This window comes from Musca domestica, unplaced genomic scaffold (genome assembly GCF_030504385.1).
Source record: "Musca domestica strain aabys unplaced genomic scaffold, Musca_domestica.polishedcontigs.V.1.1 58, whole genome shotgun sequence".
Taxonomy (NCBI): Eukaryota; Metazoa; Arthropoda; class Insecta; order Diptera; family Muscidae; genus Musca; species Musca domestica.
The window spans coordinates 3121234-3146189 of NW_026712360.1; the positions used below are offsets into that span (position 1 = coordinate 3121234).

At 37.3% G+C, this 24956-nt stretch overlaps 5 protein-coding genes across 6 annotated transcripts; 3 read left to right on the plus strand and 2 right to left on the minus strand.

Annotated features, from left to right (window-relative positions):
- Window positions 1–1417: 1417 nt before the first annotated feature.
- On the minus strand, window positions 1418–3018 carry LOC101891247 (probable phenylalanine--tRNA ligase, mitochondrial). The gene is made up of 2 exons (XM_005187657.4): window positions 1688–3018; window positions 1418–1626 (listed from the first exon to the last, which is right to left on the minus strand). Exons 1-2 carry the CDS (start codon window positions 2945–2947, stop codon window positions 1459–1461), a joined length of 1428 nt encoding a protein of 475 aa, XP_005187714.2. The 5' UTR covers window positions 2948–3018; the 3' UTR covers window positions 1418–1458.
- Window positions 3019–3524: 506 nt separating this feature from the next.
- LOC131805607 (serine/threonine-protein kinase hippo-like) lies at window positions 3525–7189 on the plus strand. Its single transcript, XM_059128969.1, has 2 exons — window positions 3525–5072; window positions 5137–7189. The coding sequence occupies exons 1-2, from the start codon at window positions 3833–3835 to the stop codon at window positions 5937–5939; spliced, it is 2043 nt and encodes a 680-aa protein (XP_058984952.1). The 5' UTR covers window positions 3525–3832; the 3' UTR covers window positions 5940–7189.
- A 760-nt stretch (window positions 7190–7949) lies between these two features.
- Window positions 7950–10599, minus strand: LOC101900108 (origin recognition complex subunit 3-like). Its single transcript, XM_005188591.4, has 5 exons — window positions 10390–10599; window positions 9489–10319; window positions 9306–9431; window positions 8159–9252; window positions 7950–8087 (listed from the first exon to the last, which is right to left on the minus strand). Exons 1-5 carry the CDS (start codon window positions 10414–10416, stop codon window positions 7991–7993), a joined length of 2175 nt encoding a protein of 724 aa, XP_005188648.2. The 5' UTR covers window positions 10417–10599; the 3' UTR covers window positions 7950–7990.
- Window positions 10600–12099: 1500 nt separating this feature from the next.
- Window positions 12100–14043, plus strand: LOC101899935 (peptidyl-prolyl cis-trans isomerase G). Of its 2 annotated transcripts, XM_011296304.3 has the most exons (4): window positions 12100–12264; window positions 12335–12525; window positions 12591–13227; window positions 13793–14043. In XM_011296304.3, the coding sequence occupies exons 1-4, from the start codon at window positions 12208–12210 to the stop codon at window positions 13799–13801; spliced, it is 894 nt and encodes a 297-aa protein (XP_011294606.2). In that variant the 5' UTR covers window positions 12100–12207; the 3' UTR covers window positions 13802–14043. The 2 variants fall into 2 exon arrangements, with proteins under 2 accessions (XP_011294606.2, XP_058984905.1); XM_059128922.1 differs by lacking the exon at window positions 13793–14043 and having other exon boundaries at window positions 12591–13320.
- A 5427-nt stretch (window positions 14044–19470) lies between these two features.
- LOC105262147 (uncharacterized) lies at window positions 19471–24181 on the plus strand. The gene is made up of 2 exons (XM_011296294.3): window positions 19471–19828; window positions 19906–24181. Exons 1-2 carry the CDS (start codon window positions 19678–19680, stop codon window positions 23901–23903), a joined length of 4149 nt encoding a protein of 1382 aa, XP_011294596.2. The 5' UTR covers window positions 19471–19677; the 3' UTR covers window positions 23904–24181.
- The last annotated feature ends 775 nt before the right edge of the window (window positions 24182–24956 follow it).

Below are 24956 nucleotides of genomic sequence, written 5' to 3' on the forward strand. Positions count from 1 at the left end.
AAGAAAAAATGTAGTGCGGCGTTTGAATGTACATACGTCATTCAACAATATACAGGGTGAGATAACAAATGCAAACGCCATAATTTTTACATATTTTTTTAAATTTTATTGAATGAAAGCAAAAAATGTCGGAAATAGCATCAAATTTTAGAATAAGTTTAGATTTGTGCGAAATGGTCACCTTTGGTACGAATTATGGCCTTCAAACGGCCAATGAAACCGTCACACGCCGCCCGAATTTTGCTCGGCGGTATTTTAGCCCATTCCCGGCGAATCGTGCACATTTTCAGCTGACCTCTTTGGCAAGTAAACACGAGCGGATCATTTTGTTTGTTTACAAACAGCTGGACAACGAATGTTTTCTCTTCGGAGAAGACCAAATTCGGCAGTTTCCCACTTTCGGCCAAGCGAAGCAACTCTTTAGCTCTTTTGAGTCAATTTTTTTCTGTTGCGGAATATTCGTTTGATATACCTTTTAAACCATTCATGGCAGAAGAATACAGGTAGATGCATCAACGCTTGGGAGCACTGATATGTCAATAAATTTAAATGTTTTTTTTTTAAATATAAGTAGATTTTTATATGTTTCCTTATACTACGTCAGTGGGAGGCTATTAAAATTCGCGTTTTTCAATAATTTTTACAAATTTAAATAATTTCTCATTCAACATTTTCAATTCCAAAATTGGTTTGACAGTACATTGTCCCAGCAGCTGTGTCGACGCGTCTAACTATATTCTTCTACCATGAAACCATGGTACAATGAAGAGAAGGTAGGTCAACTTTGAAAAAATTGCAAGTATAGAGGTCTACCTGTTTGGCTTGTAATGTCAGAATTAGTATCAAAACAATAAAAAATCAAACAACTTGTTGCATTTATTTTGAATAAATAATTGAAAACCGCGATAATTGAATGAAAGGTCAACACTTCTTTTCAAAATCATGTACTATATATCTCTAAAGGATTATTTCGCTACAAAAACTCTAGATTTTGTCGATGCATACGTTGAAATAAACATTTTGAAAACACCCGAATTTGAATGTTTTCTGAACAATTTTTTTGTTATTGAAAAGAAAACACATACATAAACAAATAAAGATGACATATTAAGCCAAGAAAATAAAAAAATTAAAATCATATGGTAGTTCTGCCCTACCTTGATATCATTGTACCATGTGGCAATCGAAGGTGGTTATGGAAATCATTCCAAAATAATTGCATTTAGCAATATGATAAATGTATTCCCGAAAGCCATAGAGCAACTTTGGCCAATTCAAAATATGAATTCATGACGTTTTCACTAAAATCTATCAAATTCTTACAATCGGGACTTTTTATGAATAATTGTTCATATCCAGATTATGCTGTTATTTGTTATTGTTATTATGTTTGCAGATTTTAAGATTTCCTTTCCAATTTAACTCTTTTATAAACATTTTATTCTCAATAACAACTAACTAACGTATAACAACATTAAAATTTTTTACACATGCATCCGCAATACGTTTATGGATTTCGTTGACTTCTGTCTGGGTCAAGGTACGTTCCATGTGGCGATATACAATTCTGAAGCAGACACTGGTTAAACCCTTTTTGGGATGCTTAAATTTGTCAACCAAACTGATCTGCAAATCAAAAACAAATATTAATGTTGTAACTAACTTAAAAAATGGATTTCCTCCTCACCTGTTCAACGACATCACCAGCCTCAGTTCGGACCAAATCATAAAAGTCATTTGGTACAAAACCAGCATCAACATCCACTCCAGCTGGTAGCCAAAATGATAAATCATTCTTACACTGGGGATACATGGATACCGGTTTGTATTTGGGCAATTTGTATAGATCTTTTTCACTAAATTGCGATAAAAATCCAGTGTCGTTGGACCAGAATAAACGTATGTCAGGTATATCGAACAGCACCATGGCCAGGCGTTCCAGACCCAAACCAAAGGCATAGCCAATTGAGTTATGCGCTCCAGACTGTTGTAAGATTTCGTGTCTCATGATGCCACAACCCAACACTTCCAACCAATTATCTTTGTAGAATATCTCCAATTCCCAGGAGGGTTGGGTAAAGGGGAAATATGTGTCTACCCAACGGTACTGAATATTTGAACCGAACAAATCTTGAGCCAAGCCAAGTAGGACCTGTTTCAATTCATGTTCCATAAGTTTAACAGCCTCCAGTGTGTGACAGGGTTGTTTCGATTGATCCAAACACTTGGACGATGAATGTATCAGCTGTTGTTTCTGCTTGTTTCCTTGAATCTCTCGCCACTCATTCTCAAATATTTCCAGATCTGGATTACGTTCAAATAATTTATCTTTGGTTACCAGACGTACAGCATCCAATTGATGAAACACTGGATAATGGGTACTATCGATTTCATCACGTCGATAAACTTCGCCCACAACGAGAAAATTATCCAAACCACTGGATATTAAATCAACCTGATGGGCTGTGGTGTGGGCTCGTAACAGATAACTTTTATTTATGTAATAACAATCCGATTTATTGCGACTTACATGATCCAAGGGTATCAGAAGATTGTCAAAGTTTTGCTGTACCGTTACCACCGGATTCAATTTGTCATAGACCGAGAATAAAGGATTTCCTCGAGAAGTCTTATAGGTCTTATAGAAATAATTGACGATACGCTGCCTTATTATGGAAAGGGGATGATTTGTTTGCAGATGTTTTTGCATGCCCAAATAGGAGAGTATTTTGGGTGTCACATTTGTCCAGTTATCCACCACAAACGAGCCACCATTTATGTCGATGCGACTTTGTTCTGCCGTATTTGTGCTTGTGCTGGCCAAACACCGGGATGATACTAGAAATCTGGCAGGAGCTGTTGTTCTTAAGACTTTGCCATTGTCGATAGAGGCTTTTAATAGACTCAGACAGGGAGATTTTGTTAAAACTTGAAGAGTTAATAACATTTTTTAAGAGTTTCTCAGTTTTTCCGCCACCACCAGCTCCAAATTATCCAATCGTAAGCAGATCACGAAGCCAATAAATATTAAGAAAACGCCGTCACCGAAACACAAACAAGAAAAAAAAAATAGAACAGAAATGAGTGATAAAGATGAAAACCAAAACAAACACAACGAATGGATTGGCAGTAATCCCAAAGAGAAGCAACCGATTATTATGTTCACCTGAATGAACGAAGGAACTAGTTTCGAATGTCGTAAATGAGAATACATGAATTATCATCATTCATGTGCGGAAATAGATAGAAAAGTAAAATTTCTTGCTATCTATTTCAAAATATTTTCAAGCAAATATGTCGTGTGTCTGCAAATAAACAACAAATGTCGTCACCTAATTAAGCCGGCACCGAATGACTTATTGTTTACATGTACTTCTCTCCTCAGCGCAAAATTGGATGTTCACTGACTGAATTGAGGAACCAGTGCCAATCTAAAGTGTAATTGTTTACGTTTCTTTGTGACTCTAACGTAACGTACACACTCCACTAATCGACAGAATAAAACTCACTCTCTCGCTCTCTAGCCGCAGGTGACATTCCTTCATATTTGACATTTGAAGCATTCTTTTTTTTCTTTTGTTGAAAAAATCACAAAATCGACGAAATTTTACACAAAAGAAGCCAACAAAAGCTTAGAATATATATAAAAATAGCTCGCCGTTCTTTGGAAGACAAATTAAGGAGATCTCGAAAATTATCCATTGGCATATGGTCAAATCAACTTGAAATAAACAAAAGAACTCGGCAGGTGCTTTTAAGGAAAAAAATTCTACACAAGATCAAGATTTGTTCAAAATTTTCCAGAACAAAAATAGAAAAGTAATGCAACAGAATGTCTTCCAATAAAAATAAAAATGAACTCAAGAAATTGTCCGAAGAGTCTTTGCTACAGCCACCGGAAAAGGTTTTCGATATCATCTGTAAATTGGGAGAGGGCAGCTATGGTTCGGTCTACAAGGCCCTGCATAAGGAGAGCAGCAGTATTGTGGCCATTAAATTGGTACCCGTCGAATCCGATCTGCACGATATTATCAAAGAAATCTCGATAATGCAACAGTGCGACTCTCCCTATGTGGTGCGTTATTATGGCTCATATTTTAAGCAATACGATTTGTGGATCTGTATGGAATACTGTGGTGCTGGTAGTGTTTCGGATATAATGAGGCTGCGTAAGAAGACTTTGACGGAAGATGAAATCTCTACAATATTGTCGGATACATTGAAGGGACTGGTGTATTTGCATTTGCGGCGGAAGATACATCGTGACATAAAGGCCGGCAATATATTGCTCAACACAGAGGGATATGCAAAGTTGGCTGATTTTGGGGTGGCTGGACAGTTGACGGATACCATGGCTAAGCGGAACACGGTGATTGGCACCCCGTTTTGGATGGCCCCCGAAGTGATTGAGGAAATTGGTTATGACTGCGTTGCCGATATATGGTCTTTGGGCATCACCGCTTTGGAAATGGCCGAGGGCAAGCCACCGTATGGTGATATACATCCCATGCGTGCTATTTTCATGATACCACAAAAACCACCACCATCTTTTCGCGAACCTGATCGCTGGAGCACTCAATTTATAGATTTTGTGAGTCTTTGTTTGGTGAAAAACCCTGAAGAACGTGCCACTGCCTCCGATTTGCTGGAGCATGAATTCATACGCAATGCCAAACATCGTAGTATCCTAAAGACAATGATTGAGGAAACATGTGCCATACGTGAACAGCAAAGAAATTCAAAGGCATCCGGTGGCTCGGTTCAGGGTATGAGTCAAGCCAAGAGTTTGGCCACCCAACAGGATGATATACTGGCAGAAGAAGAGCATGGCGGAGAGTTCCCGGTAGAAACAGTCAAGACATTTATTGATGATCCGGGCACCTTGGTGCCGGAGAAGTTCGGGGAATATCAACAGACCTCAAATGCATCGGATGCCACAATGATTGCCCATACAGAAGATATGGGTACACTGTGTCCCGGCAAGGGTGGTATGGCGGCAAACAAATCACAAGATACGGGAGATATGACTGCTGTGGACAGTGGTACAATGGTGGAATTGGAATCAAATTTAGGTGAGTTAATGAATTATTTTCTAAGGATTTGGTATTTAGATTTTTTCTTTTCGAATTCTTGCAGGCACCATGGTAATAAACTCCGATTCGGATGACTCGTCCACGGCCAAACGTAATGAGGGAAATAAACAACGTTATCGTCCCCAGTTCCTGGATCATTTCGAAAGGAAAAATCCCGATATTCAGCAACGTTCTGTGGCCGAGGACAAAGCCGCTGAATATTCGCCGGCAGCAGCGGCATTGGCTGCGGCAGCCATTTCCAACTCCCAACAAAACAACCACAATCAACCTCAACAGTCCCACAGTCACACACCGCTAACCAATGCCAATTCCAATGATACAAATTGGGAAAATAATATGGAGAAACAGTTTCAACAAATCTCGGCCATTAATCAATACGGTTTGCAGCAGCACCAGCAACATTTACAAATGCAACAACAGCAGCAGCAGGCGGCCGCCGCAGCTGCGTATTATGGCTGCAATCCCTTGATCAATGAACAACAACAACATTTATTAGCTTTAAATCAACAGCAGCAGCAACAACAACAACAGCAATATGTGCAACCGCCACCTGCCTACTCCCAACAACAACAACAGCAGCAACAACCCCATCCCGGCCAACAACAACATCATCATCATCATTTACACACCTCATCCCACTCCTATGTGGATGGTGAATTTGAGTTCTTGAAATTCCTTACCTTTGACGATTTGAATCAACGTCTCAACAATATTGATTCGGAAATGGAAAAAGAAATTGAGGAGCTCAACAAGAAGTATAATGCCAAGCGCCAACCCATTGTCGATGCAATGAACGCCAAACGCAAACGTCAACAGAATATTAATAATAATTTAATTAAAATTTAATGTTAAACAACAACAACAACAAAGAGAATTTAGCGCTCACCCAACGCAACATAGAAGTAGCAGCAACAACAACAACAAGAAAGCAACGAAAAACAGACACATAACATACAACAAAAACTTTCCCCACCTGTCCCCTCCCTTCCTTCCTTCCTGGGAAAAATACATTTCCTTATTTGCAATGGAACGTTGTCGCTGCCATTGTTTTAAACATTTGGTGTGTCAATGTTGTTGTTGTTGTTCAAGAAAGTATTGGTGCTGTTTGGTTGAGAGGCGTCAGTGGCTACGTGAGTGCGTGGGATCGATCAATAATGATGACGATGATGATGATTATGATGATGAGGAGGAGGGAAAACCCATTAATGCAAACACTAAAGCATTTTGATTTATAAATCTGTGTTTTTTATCGGTTTGTTTGCCTTTAGTTAAATATGGAGTTAAGTTAAGTATTTTGTTTTAATGTATTAACTAAATACCTATGTGTAGATGAATGGGAGGGGGAGCCGTTTCGCATTATGGGGGGAAGAATAATTTTCTGCGAAAATTTGAAATGAACAACGTTAACAAATAAGGGAATTTAAAGAAATTTGATTTTTATTTTCTTTTTTTAATTGGAATCTCAGTTGTGCTCCTCTGCTTCCTTTTTTCTCTCCCTCTCTCTCTCACTCTCTGTTATGGGTTTGCAAATTAATAGATCATGCCTTCAAACAAACAAAACTCTGTGCTCATAATAAAAAAACAACAACATAAATAATATTAAAAGCTTTACATCAACTTTTTATACATTTATAAAATTTAATATAAGTAACCAGGACACTCATTAGAGATTTTTTTTTAGAAATTTATTAGATCTTTTATAAATCATATCAGCTCAAAATATATTCGAATCTTTAGTTATAAAAAAACATAGATTTTATTTAAAAAACAAATTATATACAAACAAACATATATAAAAAAATGCCTGCCAAAAATGTAAGTGGAACATAAACCACTCCTTATTTTTTTCTTCCAAAGTCTCTAAAATTCAGCCATAAGTTCCCTCCTTTATTCACAAAACAAATAAGCAAAGCAATACAAATGAAAAGAAAGAACGACTCATAATATACGAAAAAAATATATACACACTTAGATATATATTTATAGAAATTAAAATAAAATGTTATATAAATTTTGAAGAAAAAATAATTATTTTAAATAATTGGATAGTAACACAAAATAAATGAAATATTTTTTATACCTTTGCCATTGAAGAAGCAACACCAATCTTTACTCACCCATACACACACACACCCCATATATACATTTTTTTCTTGTAATAATACACATTTATATACCACCCAAACCATAAACATTTAATAATAATAACGAAAAAGATTTCAATCTTTTATAACATGAACACATCGGTGACATTTAAATATTAAAACAAGAAAACTAGTTGTAGTTAAGTTTAAACAATAAACAAATGCAATTTTATTGTAAAACCAAAAAAGAATTTCAATTTTCTTTTCATGGCTTTTTAAGGAGAGCAAATGCCTCAAAAAAAAAAAAAAATGATATCCAGGGTGAGATGAAGAAACTGAACTAAATTCAGACTGCCATCATTTTTAAGCCATTCGTCCGAAAGCCGTTAAAATTATTCCGGTGAAAGCTCATTATATTTACAAGCGTTGAAAAGCATTTTGGTGGGAAAATGTCGCAGAACAACATTCGGGCAGCGTTTGACGGTTTCATTGGCCGTCTGAAGGCCATAATTCGTGCCAAAGGTGACCAATTCGAACAAATCTAAACTTATTCTAAAATTTGATGCTATTTCCGACATTTGTTGCTTTCATTCAATAAAATTAAAAAAACAAAATAAATAAAAAATATGGCGTCTGACTTTGTTGCAATTTTTTTTTTTATCTCACCCTGTGTTTTCTCTAAAATCAAAGGCTTTTTTCATTGAGGATATATTTGAGAAAAATATCTATATTTTTTCCAATAATATTAAAAAAGTACAAAAATAACTTATTTTTATATATTCTGCATAAATAATAACAATACTTCATAACATGTTACCATGTTAGACGCGTTGCATGATCCGTTTTACGTTTCGACATTTTTATGTAGCCCAAAAACTGTAACTCTGCCACGGCACGGGTAAAGCGGGCTCTGAAAAAAAAAACAAACAAGCAAATCTGAAATGTCTATTTAATTTTAACAAATTCTCCCATTTTACTTACTGTATCTGCGGATCAATTTGTTCCTGATCATCTTCGGTAAAATCAACAACCGAACGGAAGGCTTGTAGCCAATCATAAAGATTTATCATACGGCCACATTCCAAGTGTAGTTTATACATCACCGATATGTCGGGCAGTGAGGGCAATAATTGGGTATTTTCACGCAGGTTACAACACTTACATTGTAAATAGAAATGGGGATTGTTAAGGGCCATATGCAAGGCAGCACGCGGTGCACCAATAATGTTTCGCTTAACAGTGGCTATATCGGAAAATACAAACAACTCATGCAATGGCGGAGCCTTTTGTAGGGGGCCCAAGTGAGCCATAACAATTTCTTTTTCAATATAATCCAATGTCTCCTGTACCGACTTTGCAAATTCCGATACAGGTTTTTGTTCCTTAGACATTTGCAAAAGTTTATCTTTTAGATCTTGGCGTGAGGAGACTTGTTTTAACTCTTCCGGAGATGTGACTGTGGTTTGCTGTTGCTGCTGCTGCTGTGATTTGCCAGCATCCATGCCAGCCATAACAACTTTGGTAAGCAGTTCCTTGACATCATGCAATTTGGTAATAACTATCTCCTCACAGTCTGCGAACAATTCCAGCTTTTCATGTATCTCGTGTTCATAGAATTCCTGAGTTTGGGTAATGGCCTTGGAGATTTTTGCCACAAATTCATCTTTAGACATAAAGGCCAATACTTGCCAACATTCTTTATATTCTGGCTGTGAGCAAACGTCTTTGGCCAAACATGTGGCATACAACTCACGACGAAATTTGCCCAATGGACATTTGGGTAAGTCCTCAACCAAAACGGTTAGGAATTCCAAAAAGATGCGATAAAGCATAAAATAGATATGACACTCTTTTAGGAGACTTGGCAGTTTCTTTTTCAGATAATCATCGTCGGTTAGTATGGCAATAATGCGTTTGCAGTCATTAATGCTTTCCACATATGGACGAAAAGATAATTGCTTGCGTATCATCTCCATATCATCATGGGTGAGAGCCTTGATTTTGGTCAAGGAAGTGGAATAGTTACAGCACAAGACATAGGCATTGCCTTGGAAATAGTGTTCCATTAGACAGTACTGCAAAGAACACAATTTGTTGGAATTCAATCAAATTACTTTAACATACTTACCTTAAATCCTTGTATAAAACCATTTATAGAAAAATCATAGTAGAGGAATATGTGGGTTAGAAACTTAAAGGCCTTGCCCGACAAGTGAAAGGCATATTTGGGCGATAATATGACCTTTTCAAGGATCTTTAAAGAAATAAGAAATGTTATTGAGTTTTAGTTTTTAAACACCATTCAAAGTACCTCATTCAGTCCAACTGGAGCCGATTGTGTTTTGAAAATGCGCAATTTAATTTTTGATGTAACATGATAGGGCAAGGCATTGTGTACCGCCGCAATGGATGTGGCAATGCCCAGAATTAACATGAACGGTAGATCTGTACAATTCGAGCTAAGTATCAAAATAAGATCTTGCAATATGAATGCATTGAAACACTCAAAATCCGGCAATATAACAATGAGCATGTGTCGATTTTTGCTATTTGCATTATCTTCTTCATTTGACTGGGGATTTTTGTCGGAAGCCTCCGGCCAATTGTTGCGATACCATGTCTTCAATTGTTTCATAGTGCATTGTGATTTCCTTAATCTCTTATGATCACGATCTTCATCGTCTTCATGGGGAGCTTCAATGAAATTATAAACCATAGTTTCCACGGCTGATTTTAATGTGGAACAATCACGCGATTGCAGCAGACAAATACTGGCCGATATTTGTTCATTGATACGATGCGAGAGATTATCAAATTGTTCCAAGTGATCGGGTTGATTAATGCCCGTCAATAGAGCTGCAGCGGGTACTATTTCAACCAGTCCCAAATATTTTTCTTCATTTTTACTCTCCTTTACAACATAGTCCACCAATTCCTGCAAAGTTTTGGCACTGCTCTCAATTTGTAAGGCATCTATGTGGCTTTGTATTTTATTCCAAGTTTCGGCATAAACCGCGTAGAATGGTTGATCGGTTATCTCCTTTCCCAGTATGCCGGTTTGACCGGGTGATGCCTTTTTGCGTTTTGTGGCTTTTTTGGACTTGTCTGCTCGTGTGGCACCATTTTTAAAAACAAAACAGCCCTGCAAAGTGAGTGTGGAGATATTATTCCCAACGGACTATAACTTACCAATTATTATGCTGGATACTTACTTTGGAAACCGATATGGTTGAATCCATAATGCATTAGCTACTGCCTTTGGCTAGCTATAAAACAAAGTATTTAATTGATTTATTGTTGGATTTTGTTTAAGTCAGCAATATCCTATTTAAAGTTTGTTCACTTCTTCTTGCGCAAAAATGAACAAGCTCATCAACAAAAATCCAAACCGTAAACAAATTAAAACTGACAGCTTCAAAAACAAAACAAAATTTCGCGCCATTTTTCATCTCATATGTTGTTAAAATAGGTAGTACCTTCTATGTTGACGTAATGTGTATGGCAGCCTTTTGGCAGTACAAAAGAGGCGTTACGCACTCTGAGGGTTTTATTGCACTAAAGATGCATACGGAATTGAGCGAACAGATTTGTGGGATATAATACTCTGTTGCTACCTCATATGAATGTAAAGAAAAATATTAACCAGTATTATATTCAATCTTTATTACAGATTAAAAAATATTGAAAAAATAAATAAAATGAAATTAAATTAGTAAGGAAAGGTCAAAAGTCGGGCGGGGCCGACTATGTGATGCCCTACACCACTATGAGTATTTAGTAAAGCTCCCGTAGCAAAAAATTGATATTGGGAATTTATGTGAAGTAGATTATACCAACTATGAATCAAATAACATTGCTATTAATATGTGAATTAAATAAAGAATATATTAAAAAATATTTATTGCATGAGGATGAAACCTATATATGCGAGCTATAGCTATACCTGAACCGGTTTTTTCCTAAATTGATGCACTTGCTTCTAGACAGAATTCGGTCGGATGTACCAAAATTCAGGACATTGGGATTGATAATTGCCAATTAACCCGAAATCGGTTGAAGATATACATGGGAGCTATATCCAAATCTGAATAGATCTTGATAAAATTTGGCAGAGGCAGATTTCTGGGCTGTATCTTATAACTGGTACCAAATATCATTCTTGTGGGGTGCATATATCGAATGTGAGGGCCTTAAACACCAAATCGGATGCAAAATATATTTGGAGCTTTAGCTATATATGAATCGATTTTCACCAAATTTGATGTACTTGCGGTCGGATGTGCCAAAATTCAGGACTTTTGGACTGATATTGGCCATTTGGTGCACAATTAATCCGAATTCGGTTGAAGATATATGGAAGCTATATCTAAATCTCACTGTCCCGATTATCACCAATTTCAATAGGGTTCGTTTGTTCACAAGAATACATAGACGGACAGACTGAGATTACATATAAAAATTCATCACCTTTATTAAAGATGAATTTGTACAAAAATGTTTATTGTGATAGAGTAAGTGAAGATGCTGCTTAGTGTAGGAGCTTCTGTTTGGGGCGATGGACGTGCTGCTTGTGGTCGAGGCGAACCTTTTAACTGTGGAGCTGCTGCTTCTGGTAAAGGGTTTCGGCACGGGATGGTGAAGTTGCCGTTAGCGTTGGTGACTGATCTGGTGATTGCATTGCTAGACCTTCTGCTTCACTGTATATTTGGAGCATATATAGGATACGGTTTAGCGTATACCGGATAAGCACAATACCCAAACCAATTAATAAACCACGGTGAAGCTGCTAAAGAAAGTAGTCTTTCTTGTCCAACCCTGCCTTGATTGGTCTTGTTCACCCTTTATTACAATATTACATCTCCAGATCCCTGAAAAAGTTGTTTATCACTACAACATTTTGCAACACTGCAAATAAAGGCAAACAGAGGATTTAGCAGCTTCAGAGCAGAGAGGGTTCCAATGTTGTTTTAATTATTAGAAATCAATTTAAAAGTTTTACCGTGAAATATTTCACAAATTACCAATAAAAAATGGATGATATAGATTTATACGAAGACCTGGATGAATTCCAAGAACAACAAGAACGGGTAAAACACAACGAAATTCGCGAAATTCCTTTACGGTAGACGAAAATCAAATTTTTTCTTTCATTTTTAGAAATCCAAAGAATTAAAAGAAGCTGAGGCAAAATACCAAGAAGCTTTGCAAACTATACACCAGTTGGAGGATGAGAACAAGAGTTTAACAAAGAAACTACATCGCATAGAATTAAGTTTTCAAAGTCTACTAGACACGGCACGCACTGAGATAAGGCGCAAGGATGCAGAAATTGAAAGACTGCGAAAAGAGTAAGGCGTTGGGTTGGAGAAAAAGAAATGCGTAATTAACGAAATATTCATTTCATTTTTTCCAGGAAAGACGACATCTGTTTTAGAAGAAGAGTTCCTACACATTCAAAGAATGTGGAACAAAATCAAAGAAGTTCAGCGTCTGAACGAAGAGATGAACAGCGTTGGCCAAAATGTGATGCAGAAAAGAATCCTGCAAGAAATGAAACTTCGGATGATATTCAAGGAAATCCTAACAAAAGACGCCTTGATTCCAGTCCAACAATTCCCAGTGACAAGAGACGTAATACAAACGATGAATATCATCGTAATACAGGGAAGATTTCTGCACAAGATGCAAGCTATAGTTCTAGATGTAAGGATAAAAAAGCTGAAGTAAGTCCAGTTCGCCAAAGTTATAAAGAAAAATATTGGGAACGACGGGATGAACGGGATAGAAGATCACATCACTCGCCATCATCGAAAAGGAGAAATGATTGCCGCAAAAGAAGTCCAGATCACAGGGAGCATCAGCGTTCACATCATAGAGATTGGGAAACAAAAAATAAATCTGATTATGAGCGAGAAAATGAATACAAACGTTCCCACTCACATCGCAGTGATTCCAGAAAGACAGAAAACCACTGTCACAGCAGATGGAGACTCCAACAGATCTACAGAACACTTGCATTCTTCAAAAGTCAAAGAGATGAAGAATTTAGGGTAAGTTTTATATATTTTTTTTTATTAATTTTATAAATCTGTATTAGTTTCCTATACCTATTTTAAGAAATTTTAATAAATGCCTGTAAAAAAATGAAGCCGGAATCATATGTAAAATGCTCCATTTCATGTATAGCTGTTTCAAAGGTTTTTTTTGGGAAGATTTACGACATCATTTTTATTTTGAATTAAATTAAGTTAGCCTCATTTTTTATTGATTTATAAACAAATTATCTTTTTATTGAATTTGGAGGAATATTGTCTATTTGTTTTCCTTATTCCAATTCATATCCAAATCCGGGAATATTAAATAGGTGTCCGAGTTGTTTTTAGAATTGCCCTTTCTCAAGTTGAAGTTCGCAGAGAATAAATGCAATAGAATTCCAATAACTGCAGCATCTTACTGATTAGTTTAGACCGTAGAATTGGGATTCTAAAAACCTCATTTGTCCTTTCGATGCTGTACAAATTATTGGGATTCTATCATAGACAAAATTCCACATTGTTTGTGTAAGTATCTCTGTTTGGGATTTTGAATAATGAAATATTTTGAACTTTTTTACAGATCCAGTGAATTGAGGGGACATGGAACCCCACCAACATTAGAATCCAACAACCGAATCCCCAGCGATAATCAAAGTAGCATAAATGAATCAGACAATAAACCGGAAAAAGACCTTCGAAAAGAAGAGGAAAAAAGCAAATGTTTCGTGGCGAAAAACAATGAAATAAATCCCGAAGAAGGACCTCCCAAGGACAATGTAGCAGGGTCTTCTAACAGGTGTAGAAATGATCAAAAATCTTGTAAAAGTACTCTCCACACTTCTTCTAAGGAAAATTTGTGTGATGCGATTTTCCAACGTTTGGAATGCAGATTCCAAGAGAATGGATACATTAAAATTGGACCACGACAAGTTGGATTTATATGATGTTCTTTATGAAGATTTGACTAAGATTCTGAAGAAAGTAAAATGCCAACAAATCACCAAACCGCGACAAATTTGTATGATACTCTATACGAAGATTTGACTGAAGACCCCAAAGGAAATTTCTAATAAACATCAAACTGACCAAACCGGAACAGATGTATGTGACATGCTTTATGATGATTTGGATACGGAACCCAGGGAGGAGGCCAATGCAAATATAAAAACCCAAACAAAGGACAATGCTTGTGTTGTCCTCTACGATGATTTGGATGAAGAGTCCAAAGAAAAAGGGAACAACCAAAATCATCCCCTAACCACATTTCGAACAAGGAAACCGGCAAACAAAGCTCCAATGAAGATGTATGTGATGTCCTGGAACCCAAGAAAACCGTTAACATTCCCCGGCCGACTAACACGCCGCGCAAAGATACCCTATTCAATGCACTTTTCGGGCCATCGCCAAGTACAACAGAAGTAGCAGTGGTGGAACTCCCAAATATATTCTCAACAGAAATCTTGAAATTGGATCTAAAACTACATCACCAAGTGAATATAGTGACATAGATTCTGAGGCAAATCATAAAAATAATCAGCCTAAAAGTTTTGATAAAATGGAATTGGAAAAATGTTTTGTACCGAATGATGCGAAATTAACAGAGAATGTTATTGATTTGACAGAGCAAGAAGAAGAAGGAGGGGATATCTGTGATAATGAAAAGGTTAAAGATTTCAAAGGACATACAGCAGATAAGCAAACGGGAAATTCAAACGCAAATCTAAATGCTCAAGGCAGCACTAACATACAAATACCTGGCCTGGATTTACTTATGGTTAGTCTAACGAAAGATATTCTAAAGACATCCAAGAGAATAGATGAAATAACTGCTGCCACCAAAACACAGGATGTTTCTATGACACGGGACTCTTCTTTGGAAAACAAAGCAAAAGACCTTCAAAACATTCAATGTATCAATGAAAAAGTTTGTCCTACTACAGACACGAATCAAATGTCTTCCTTGGCTGGAAATCAAAACGAAAAGGCTGCCACCGGGGAGAGTTTCTGTAGAATGGTTGTAGGTTCGAAAAGTGGAAATTCGAATGAATCCAAAGAATCTGAAATTTACACAACAAATAAAGAAGTTGAAGGTCCAATGAAATCTTCTGAAATAACAAGAGAAGAGCTTGAAGAGCCTTTGAACTATCCTAAAACGGCAAAACCTTCCGAAACGCCTGTTTTATTTACAAATCCCAATGAAAGCAGTTTCAAAGGAGATGAAGCAATCACTGATGTGGCTGAAAACTCCACTAAAAGTGCAGATCATAACAACGCTAATTCTCCTCCAAAAATGGAGTTTTCTTCTAAAGAAATTGGAAGAATTCATCTCCAAAAGAGCCAGCTGCATGTAGAGCATATATCGGATCCCGTAAATACAGCCGAAGAGGTATTTCACGTTAATGAATCTGAAATGACAAAGAGTTCTAAAATAGTTGCTAAAGATGTCAATTTAAAAGAAGTTTCTATTACCGCGAATTTCTTACCATCCAAGTCTTCGGCGGCAGTTCAAAATTTTGAAGATACGGGTGTATCGGAATTAGAATTGAAATTACCACCAAAGTCTTTGGAGGAGGTATTGAGAACAGAATCAGTTACATCTTCCAAGGCATCGGAAGAATTAGACTTACCTTCAAAGACCTCAGGATCGGAATTAGGGAAAAAATCTGATTTATTTCTTTGTCTGAGACCAAAGCCAAATTAGATCCCACCAAATTAGAAACGCCAACCAAAACTCCTACTTCTAAAACATTAAATATCTCTGCCGTGTCTCCCGAGGCTTTGTCGACTTGCGAAAAGTCCGATTTCACGAATTTAGATTCTCCCTTAAAATTGTCTAAGGAATTGGAAAACATGTGTTTTAAGCCGATAACCTGTATTAAATCAGCAAAAGTTTCTCCAAAGTTAGATTGCCGAACAACCGCAGCTTTAAATACCTCTAAAGAACCTGCAGTAGATTTCAATTGCTCGAATTCTGAAGAACCGAAATCGATTCAAGCGCAACGAGATTCTCCACAACTAAATTGTACAGCAATCACACCCATAAAAATATCCAAAGCATGTGAATCATCCCCGAGGGTTATGCAAACGTTGTTATATTGTGATGAATCCTTGCCGGCAGACTCCACCTCCAATACGCCTTTAAAAGCAGCAAAAGAATTGGATACTAGCAGTACATCTTCTAAACAAAATTCTTCGGGTTGTTCTTCACTCGATTTAACATGGTCGGATGGCACACCGGAAAAGAACAAAGCGTTAGGGGCTGAAAACTCTTCTCCAAATGAATTTCAGCAGGAGGGAGATGCTACAAATCTTATATCCCAAAAAGCGGAAGTAATTAAAGAAAAATCTGTCCCAAACATTGCAAAACTGCAGGAGGATCACAAGCCAATTGAGACATCTGTAAAGAATCAAGAGATTTCCAATTTAAAAGGGGATTCAAATCCTGGAAGCTCTCCAGAATTGAAGACGGCTACAGAAGAGACTGAAGATCTTGAAACATCTTTGATTATTATTGACGATCATCAAGACGTTTTAAACTCAAAAAGCCATTTGAAGCCAGAAAGTCCCACCAAACTGCATAAAGATTCAGTAGAACCTGAAGATTCCGATGTTTCTTTGATTATTGTTGATGATCAGGAGTTGTGTGACTCAAAAAGAGATTTGAATCGAGGAAGTCCCAACCATCAATCAATAAATGAAATAGGAGAGCCTGAAGAAGATTCAGTTGTTCATAAATCTTTTGCTGTGGCTACAAATAATTCCGAAATTTTTGAATTGGAAGAAGAAAACATGGGAGAAGAGTTGGAAGTATCAAATCCAGTTATATCAGAAGGAGGTGTAGATGAAGATAGGGACTTGGAACCGAGAGTGGATAATAATTTGAAACTGGATCGAAACCTAACCGCCCAAAATTCTAAAACCTTTGAAAATAATCCAAAAGAAGCCAATAACAATTGCCTTGAAACATATTCCAAAATTCCGGATATGTGTCAACAGTCTGCCGAATGTCCAGGGCAGGAGAAAGATGAATTAGGGCCAAAGAAGGAAATGCCTGAAAGTGAGGAGGAAAATTTGGCAATGAAAACTTCTTGCGAATTAGTTGATGAAGCCAGTGCTGTAAGAGATAAAACGACTAAAGAAAATAATGGTAGAGCCTCAGAACAAACAAAAGCTCCTCTGGTAGAAGATGAACAGCCCAGCCTCATTTCTGAAGATCAAAAAAGACATTCGATATTAACGAAAGATATTGGAAATTCTTCAACTGAAAAATTTAAGACAAATATTTCTTTGAAAAATTTAAACACTGTCGAACATTTTGAAGAATCTGAAAAGGATAAAGAATTAAAAATGCACGAAGCGAAAGTTCTGGCATCCTCCGAAGAACATGGCAAAGATTCGATGGGTGGACAAAGTGAAAAATGTATCGAAAATCCCAGTGAAGAAGAGGATAAAGATTCGATGGGTGGGCAAAGTGAAAAAGTTATCGATAAAGCCAGTGAAGAAGAGGAACTTTTGTCCATGGAATATACCATGAAGAATAAAACTCCTTTAAAGTTCTCAAAGGAAACCAATTTGGATTATATGGAGCAGGCAAATGTTGCTTCAGCTCCACTTGAAATTGCTGAAAATTCTGATAAAGGAAACAATGGTCTCGAAACTAAGTCTGAGGATGGAAATTTCAGCAACGGAGACAGAGAAGTAAATGTGGAATGTTCCGGCCAAGGCAAATTTTCTTTGCAACCTCAGACTGATTTGAGATTCACGAAAGAAACCAATTTGGCAGACCACGATAAAGCCGAAAATCGCCAAGAAAAATCAGATCTAACATCTAAACTGGTAAATGGCAAGACTGAAGAATGCCAGGAATTTGAAAATAGCTTACTTACAAAGGATACAAGTGTGGGTCATGCCAGTATGCCAAGCCTTACTAAACAAAAGACTGATTTTAAGGTGCCTATTCCGCAAAATAATGAAAGTAATCAAAATAATAAAACATCCTCCTCCAAGTCAGGATTGGAAATTGTTAAATTCCAATCCCCCTCGAAAACAAAGCTGTCTCCAATCATTAACAATACCTCAAGTGATTGTACAACTACCCTGAAATCGTTGAGTTTAAATGACTGTTATAACGTTCCCATTGTGTTGCCTTCCATATCCACCTCGTGTCCAACCCCTTCAAATTTTAGTGGGATTTTCTCAAAGAATATACACAAAAGTTCCAGTGAAAATCTTCTGGAAAATTCGAACATTTCTGTGGCTAAGGCTAAAGAATTTGTTTTGCCAGCCGCCAATGTCCTTTGTACGGTGGATAATTTAAAGGATGCCACAAAAACCACCACCTCCACCGCGACAACAACAATGAATTTGTTAAATAAAAAATTGCATTGGGAATTGCTGGAGGTGAACAAAGACACCATTGAAATTGAAGATGATTCGGATGCTGATAGTTCTGATGAGGATAAGAAATTGAAAATAATGGAAGAGGAAGATCAAAAAGATGAAATTCAAAATATGGCCAGAGAAAATGCAGCTGAAGAAGAGATATCCCCTAAGGGGGGACTTACATGCCCAACAAATGGAAACGTTTCCCCTGCCTTGGAGACCCTTGAAGTTAAAGAACATTTGGCAAAAGACTCAAATCTTAAATTCTCTGATAAAATCAAGGGTTCTCGTACCCAAGAGAGGCAAAAAACCAAGCCCCTTACTGTCTCACCCATACGCGTACGAAGTGCTGAAAAACTCATGGACAAGGCCATTCTCCGATTGGCAATGATTAAAAAGAAAAAGCTCCCCTTGTGCCTCTCCTACAAATCGAAATGCCATCGAGTTACAAAGAAGAAACCGAAATTAATTGCCGCCAATTCAAAGCAAAGAAAAGGCAAGGCAAAAAATGGCAAATTCAAAACGGCGGACACGGATGATTCGCGCAGCACCTTGGGAGAGATTCTATCGAGCAGTATGCAAGAGAAATTGGTTTTGGAAGCAGTGCCGAAAATGGATAATTTAAGGAGGCCTAGGTGTTTAGATGAGAACATGCGTTCGATGAAGGGATTGGCATCAGCTTCTTTCAATGAAAAGGTTCCATTTGATTTGAGAGGTAAAGGGGAAGGCCGTACGGCAGCTGAAAAGACGATAAAGGCGATTGATGTATCGGAATGTCATATGAACAAAAATGCTTCATCAGAGTTGAGGGATAATGGGCAAGGAAGCACAGCAGCTGATGAGTTGAAAAAGGTAACGGATGCCTGGGAATATCACTCACCTCCCTCCAATAAAAAACCTTCATCAGAATTGAGAGGTAACGAGGAAGCCATAATTACCGCTGGTAAGCCCCCAAAGCCATTTGGTGATGTCCCAGAATGTCATACTCCTTCCCCGAAGAAAAAGAACTCCTCTGTGTTGGGATATAATAGGGAAGGCGGCACAGCATCTGCTCAACAATGCCAAATCTCATTCCGGAACAACATGGATACAACAGAGTTGAGAGCCAATGGGGGAAGTTACATTGGTGCTCGAGAATGCCGTACATCTTACCTTAGCAACAAGGATTCAACAGAGTTGAGGGCTAAGAGGGGAGACAGCACAGCAGCTGATGAAACCAAAAAGTCAAATGATGGTAAGTATTTTCTTCAGAACCTGGAAACCAAACTTTTTTCTGAAACTTATTAAAAAAAACACCCATTTTCGTTTCAGAAAATCAAAAATTTAAAACAATTCCAACTAAGACAATATCCGTTCAGACTAAAAAGGAAAATGAGCAAACGAGGACCAAAAAGTTAGATAACTCAGATGAAAATACCTCCCCAATTCGATATCAAAATATTTTGGTGGTTTCCCAAACTCCCACTTCGCCAACGCCAAATACATCTGGAACAATGAAAACTCCTTTAAATATCCCTGGTGAAATATCGGAAAATATTGACAAATTTGTAATGCAAACTTCCTCTGCCAACCCAGATATTTCCAAGACCCCTAAACAGATGGAGAATATAACAAAAACTGTGATGGAAGAACCAATTTCACAATCGGGAAAACTAATGCCAAAATTCGCATCTAAAACAAATGACAGTGTAAATCACGATATGCCTGAGACTTCCTCCAAAAACTCAGACATTTCTAAGGACATGAGAAAAATCATGGACAAAACGACCAGCAAAGCAAAAAACTCATCTCCACTTGGACTGAAAAAGGAAACGGCTCCAATGACATCAAAATCAGATTCTAATACAAAAACATTCCCAAAATCTCCTCATAATTCTGCAATTTGTTCTCCAGAGAAAAATGCATCCAAACCTTTAGTTTCTATTGCCAAAAGTTCTCAAACTTTGGCCGATAGGAATGCAGCCAGATCATTTATTATGAGCTACAAAATACCCAAACTTAAAAAGCCCACAGAAAATGGAACTCAGAAAAATGCAGCTGAATCTCCTGGCTCGGATAAGGCGCATAAAATGCAAAATTATTTGGCAACATTACAAAATATTTTAAACAATGATGTGGTACCACAAACGTGGAATGTGATTTGTGATAACAAAGCGAATCCCTCGCCCCAAACATCAATGGAAAATCGATTTTCCAATAAAGGTGATTTAACGATAACAAAATCAAGAAGAAAGTCCATGTATGTCGATGTTGCAGATTCTAGGTCTCTTTTAAAACCCAGCCATGATGAAGTCTGTAAAATCAGTGACCCAATTCCTTTGGAGAATCAAGCCGAAAAGCCTGCGAAAACCATAAAATCAAGAAGAAAATCAAGAGTTATTGAGATTTTCGATAGCCAACATCCGGAAACCTCAAACTCATCAAATAGCAGCATTTCGCCGATTTGCCAAAATGAGGAGGCTTTAGAGGAGAGGACCAAACCTAGTTGTGAAACGAATTCCATTATAAAACCCAAAAACCCAAGACGAAAATCAATGTGTGATTCAAGTTCCGGCAAAGATGAAAATCAGGAAATTCCGACAAAATCTTTGGCAACTCAGTGTGTTGAGAAGACCAAGGAAGTTGTTGGTACAAAAGACAGGCAAGGTAAAGAGGATAATGGTATTAAATCGGAAAAGAAATATCTAGTGGCAAGGCGAAAATCTATGTTTGCTGAGGGCAATGAATCAACATCTTCCATCTCAGAAAGTGCGACGAATTATGAAGATACCACGGGAAGTCAATATGATGAAAACCCCTTACAAATCATTGGGAATAAATCTTCACCAGGTAGCGAAGGGAATGGCATTGAATCTGCAAAGACGTCGTTGATAGCTCGGCGAAAATCCATGTTTGCTGAGGCCAATGAATCAAAATCTTCCATTTCCGAAAGTACGAAATATAATGATGAGGCAACAGCATTGGAATCACAAACACAAAATCTAGACTCCACAGACAATAATCTGCGCTCCAAGAAACCATTAAAACTAAGACGAAAATCAGTGGTTGTTGAGGTACACAATTTAGAAAATTCTTCTTCTACTTCTTTGGATCTCCATAATGAAGGAATTCCGAACCGTGGTGAAGATGAGTTATCAATGAGATTGACAGAGGACCACAATAAAACCCAAAATTCCGTGGATAAAAAACCTTTGAAATCCAGACGAAAATCAATGTTTGTAGACAGGGAAGATTTGAAATCTTCCCAAGGGCAGCAGCTTGAAAAAGAAACAAATAAATCTTTTGTCGAAAATATGGAAAAAGGCAAGAGTGACACTATGGAGAACAAACCTTTGGGTCAGGAAAAAGCCTACTCTAAAAGTCCGACTCTAAAAGAGAAACCCATTGCTGTTGAAAGCCCAAGGGCCCAAGGCCAAAGTACCATGGAAACAGCTGTTGAAACTAAAAGTGAAAAGAAACCATTAAAAGCAAGACGTAGATCATTATACACCGAAATTCTGAGAGAGGAGGAAGAGGGTGAAACTTTGGAGTCAAAACAAGGTGGGAAATCTTTGATGAAAACGGAAGGAAAGGATAAGGAGGCACCACAGAGTTTGGCAAATGATAATCTTAAGGCGAAACCTCTAAAATCAAGGCGCAAATCAATGTATGCCGAGGTGGGTGATTTCATGGCAGAGGAAAGAACATGTAAACCTCAAGATAATGAATTGGATGATACAACATCACAGGGAAAAAATTACAAACCGGAAGCAGCTGATATCTTAAAAACCTCTGAAGCAAAGGGCAAGCGAAGAAAATCGATATACGTAGAGGAATCTATAACAAAGGAAGACGCTGCTTCCAATAATCTTGAAATAGATGCTGCATCATCACAATCGACACTTGACAAACCAGAAGCTGCTGGAATTTTAAAATCCTCCAATGCAAAGGGCAAACGAAGAAAGTCGATGTACGTAGAGGAACCTATAACGAAAGAGGGTATAGATTCCAATAACCTTAAAATAGATGCTGCATCATCACAAGCGACACTTGACAAACCAACAGCTGCTGAAATCTTAAAATCCTCTAATACAAAGGGCAAACGTAGAAGATCAATGTACGTAGAGGAACCCATAGCAAAAGGGGACACTGATTCCAATAACCTTGAAAAGGACAAAAAGAAAATCACGAAAAGCCGTAGAAAATCCATGGTTGTTGAGAGACACGAAGTAATGGACAATAATGGGCCTTTCACGTGGGACCATAATCAAGGTATAGAGGAAAGTCTTTCTGAAATAACCACTAATGCCATGGACAATACAAATTTCATGCCAAGGGATAGCCAAAGGCTAAATGTTGACATGAAGGATACGCAAAAAATGACAGCCAAAACCACAAAGAAAAGAAGAAAATCAATGGCTACTTCTATGGGAGAAAATATTGGAGAAACTTCTAAACATACCAGTTATGATGTTTTGTTACCAAATCCCTCGGAAGCCATTGGAGAAATAACCGACAGAAAATCCACTTTAAGGCCGCGCAGCAAGTCCATGTATGTTGAAACGCCCATGGAGCCTGAACTCTTGGATAAAACTGCTGAAGCCATGCCGGGTGATTGTATTATCTTCAACCCGAAACATTTTAATTCTCAGCGTCGTATTTTAGACTCCAGCAGCGATGAGGCTGACACCATTGTCCACACACTGCCCCTTAAGCCGGTAATACAAAATGTCGAAATAATAACCCCCCCACCACCGGTCAAGAAAAAATGTTTGCCACGCAAACGACGTGTTGTTAAAGTTCTTAGCTCCTCCTATCAAGCGGATGCCATGGAAACCCCATCTTCCAAAGATCAACAAGATTTCTCATCTACAGAATCGAATGAAATTGTAACTGAGAAATCTTGCCTATCCATGTTGAATACCCATCCCATTTTCAATACTCAGGTCCATGATGATGAGGCAGAGGGAAATTTAAATTTAAATAATATGACACCATCATTGTTACATGATGATCGTTTTAAGGAAATCGATTCAACCATGCAGGACATGTTTAATTCGCCGCAACATGAGCCACCAATTGGCGAAGATCAGCTATTAAATGAGACCAGCTCAAATCTAAACGTTGATGAGGCCACAAATTCGAATAAAGAAAATACAACAAATTCCCAGGATGACACAACATCGACGACGACCACAACAACAACCCATAATACCAGTGACAGCACCAAACATGTCACATTGGGTACTTCGGAATATCGTTTCGAAAAGGTATCCGATAATGTTGTAAATTTATTTATATCGCGCAAACGCAAACGAAAACAAAAATAACAAGAATTCAAATGAATTTTTTCAAATTGACAACATTTCTTTTAAATCATTTCTATTTTAAAGAATGAAAAAAAAAAAAAAACAAAAGTATTTTTTTTATTTTAAGTTTATTGAAATAAGTTCGAATCTGTATATAAGTTAATACAAACAATGTTATTGTTGTTACTTTCGAATAAGTTGTTTTTTCTATCCATTCGTTTGATGTTTTTTTTTTAAGTAACCTAGAAATATACACACAGAAATAAATTTTGAAATATGTAATTATAAAAAAATAAGAATTGTAATATTTAAGCGATTCTCAAAAAAAAAAAAAAACAAAATTTATATTGGATGGAACATAAAAAAGAGGCATTTAAGGATAGATCAATGAAGACGTCTTCTAAGGGACAAAATGAGTATTGAAAACAAGTAAAATAGTATGAGTCAGTTTTGCCGACAGATGTATATCCCAAAATCAACGGTTGTTGAGATAAACAATTCAGAAACTTCTTCTTCTAGTTCTTTGGATGCCCATAATGAAGGAACTCAGAACCGGAAATCAGTGTTTGTGGATATGGAAGATTTGAAATCTTCCTAAGAGCAGCATCTTGAAAAAGAAAGACAATCAATGTAAAAATAATTTGGAAAATATGGAAAAAGGCAAGAGTGACTCTATGGAGAACAAACCTTTGGGTGAGGACAAAGCCTACTCTAAAAGTCAGATTCTAAAAGAAAAACCCATTGCTGTTGATGTGAGCAGGGCCAAAGTACCATGGAAACTGCTGATGAAACTAAATTTGAAAAGAAACCCTTAAACGCAAGACGTAGATCATTATATACCGAAATTCTGAGAGAGGAGGAAGAGAATGAAAACTTGGATTCTAAACAAAGCGGGAAATCTTTGATGAAAACACAAGAAAAGGATAAGGAGGGACCAGCCTTGAGTTATGATTATGTCCCCAGCCTTGAGTTATGATTATTCAAACTGTTAACCCTTTATGGGGAAGGTTCAGAATCAGTTGGCCTATATTGCCCAATTCGTATCTGACCCAAGACTTTTATAAACATTACAAC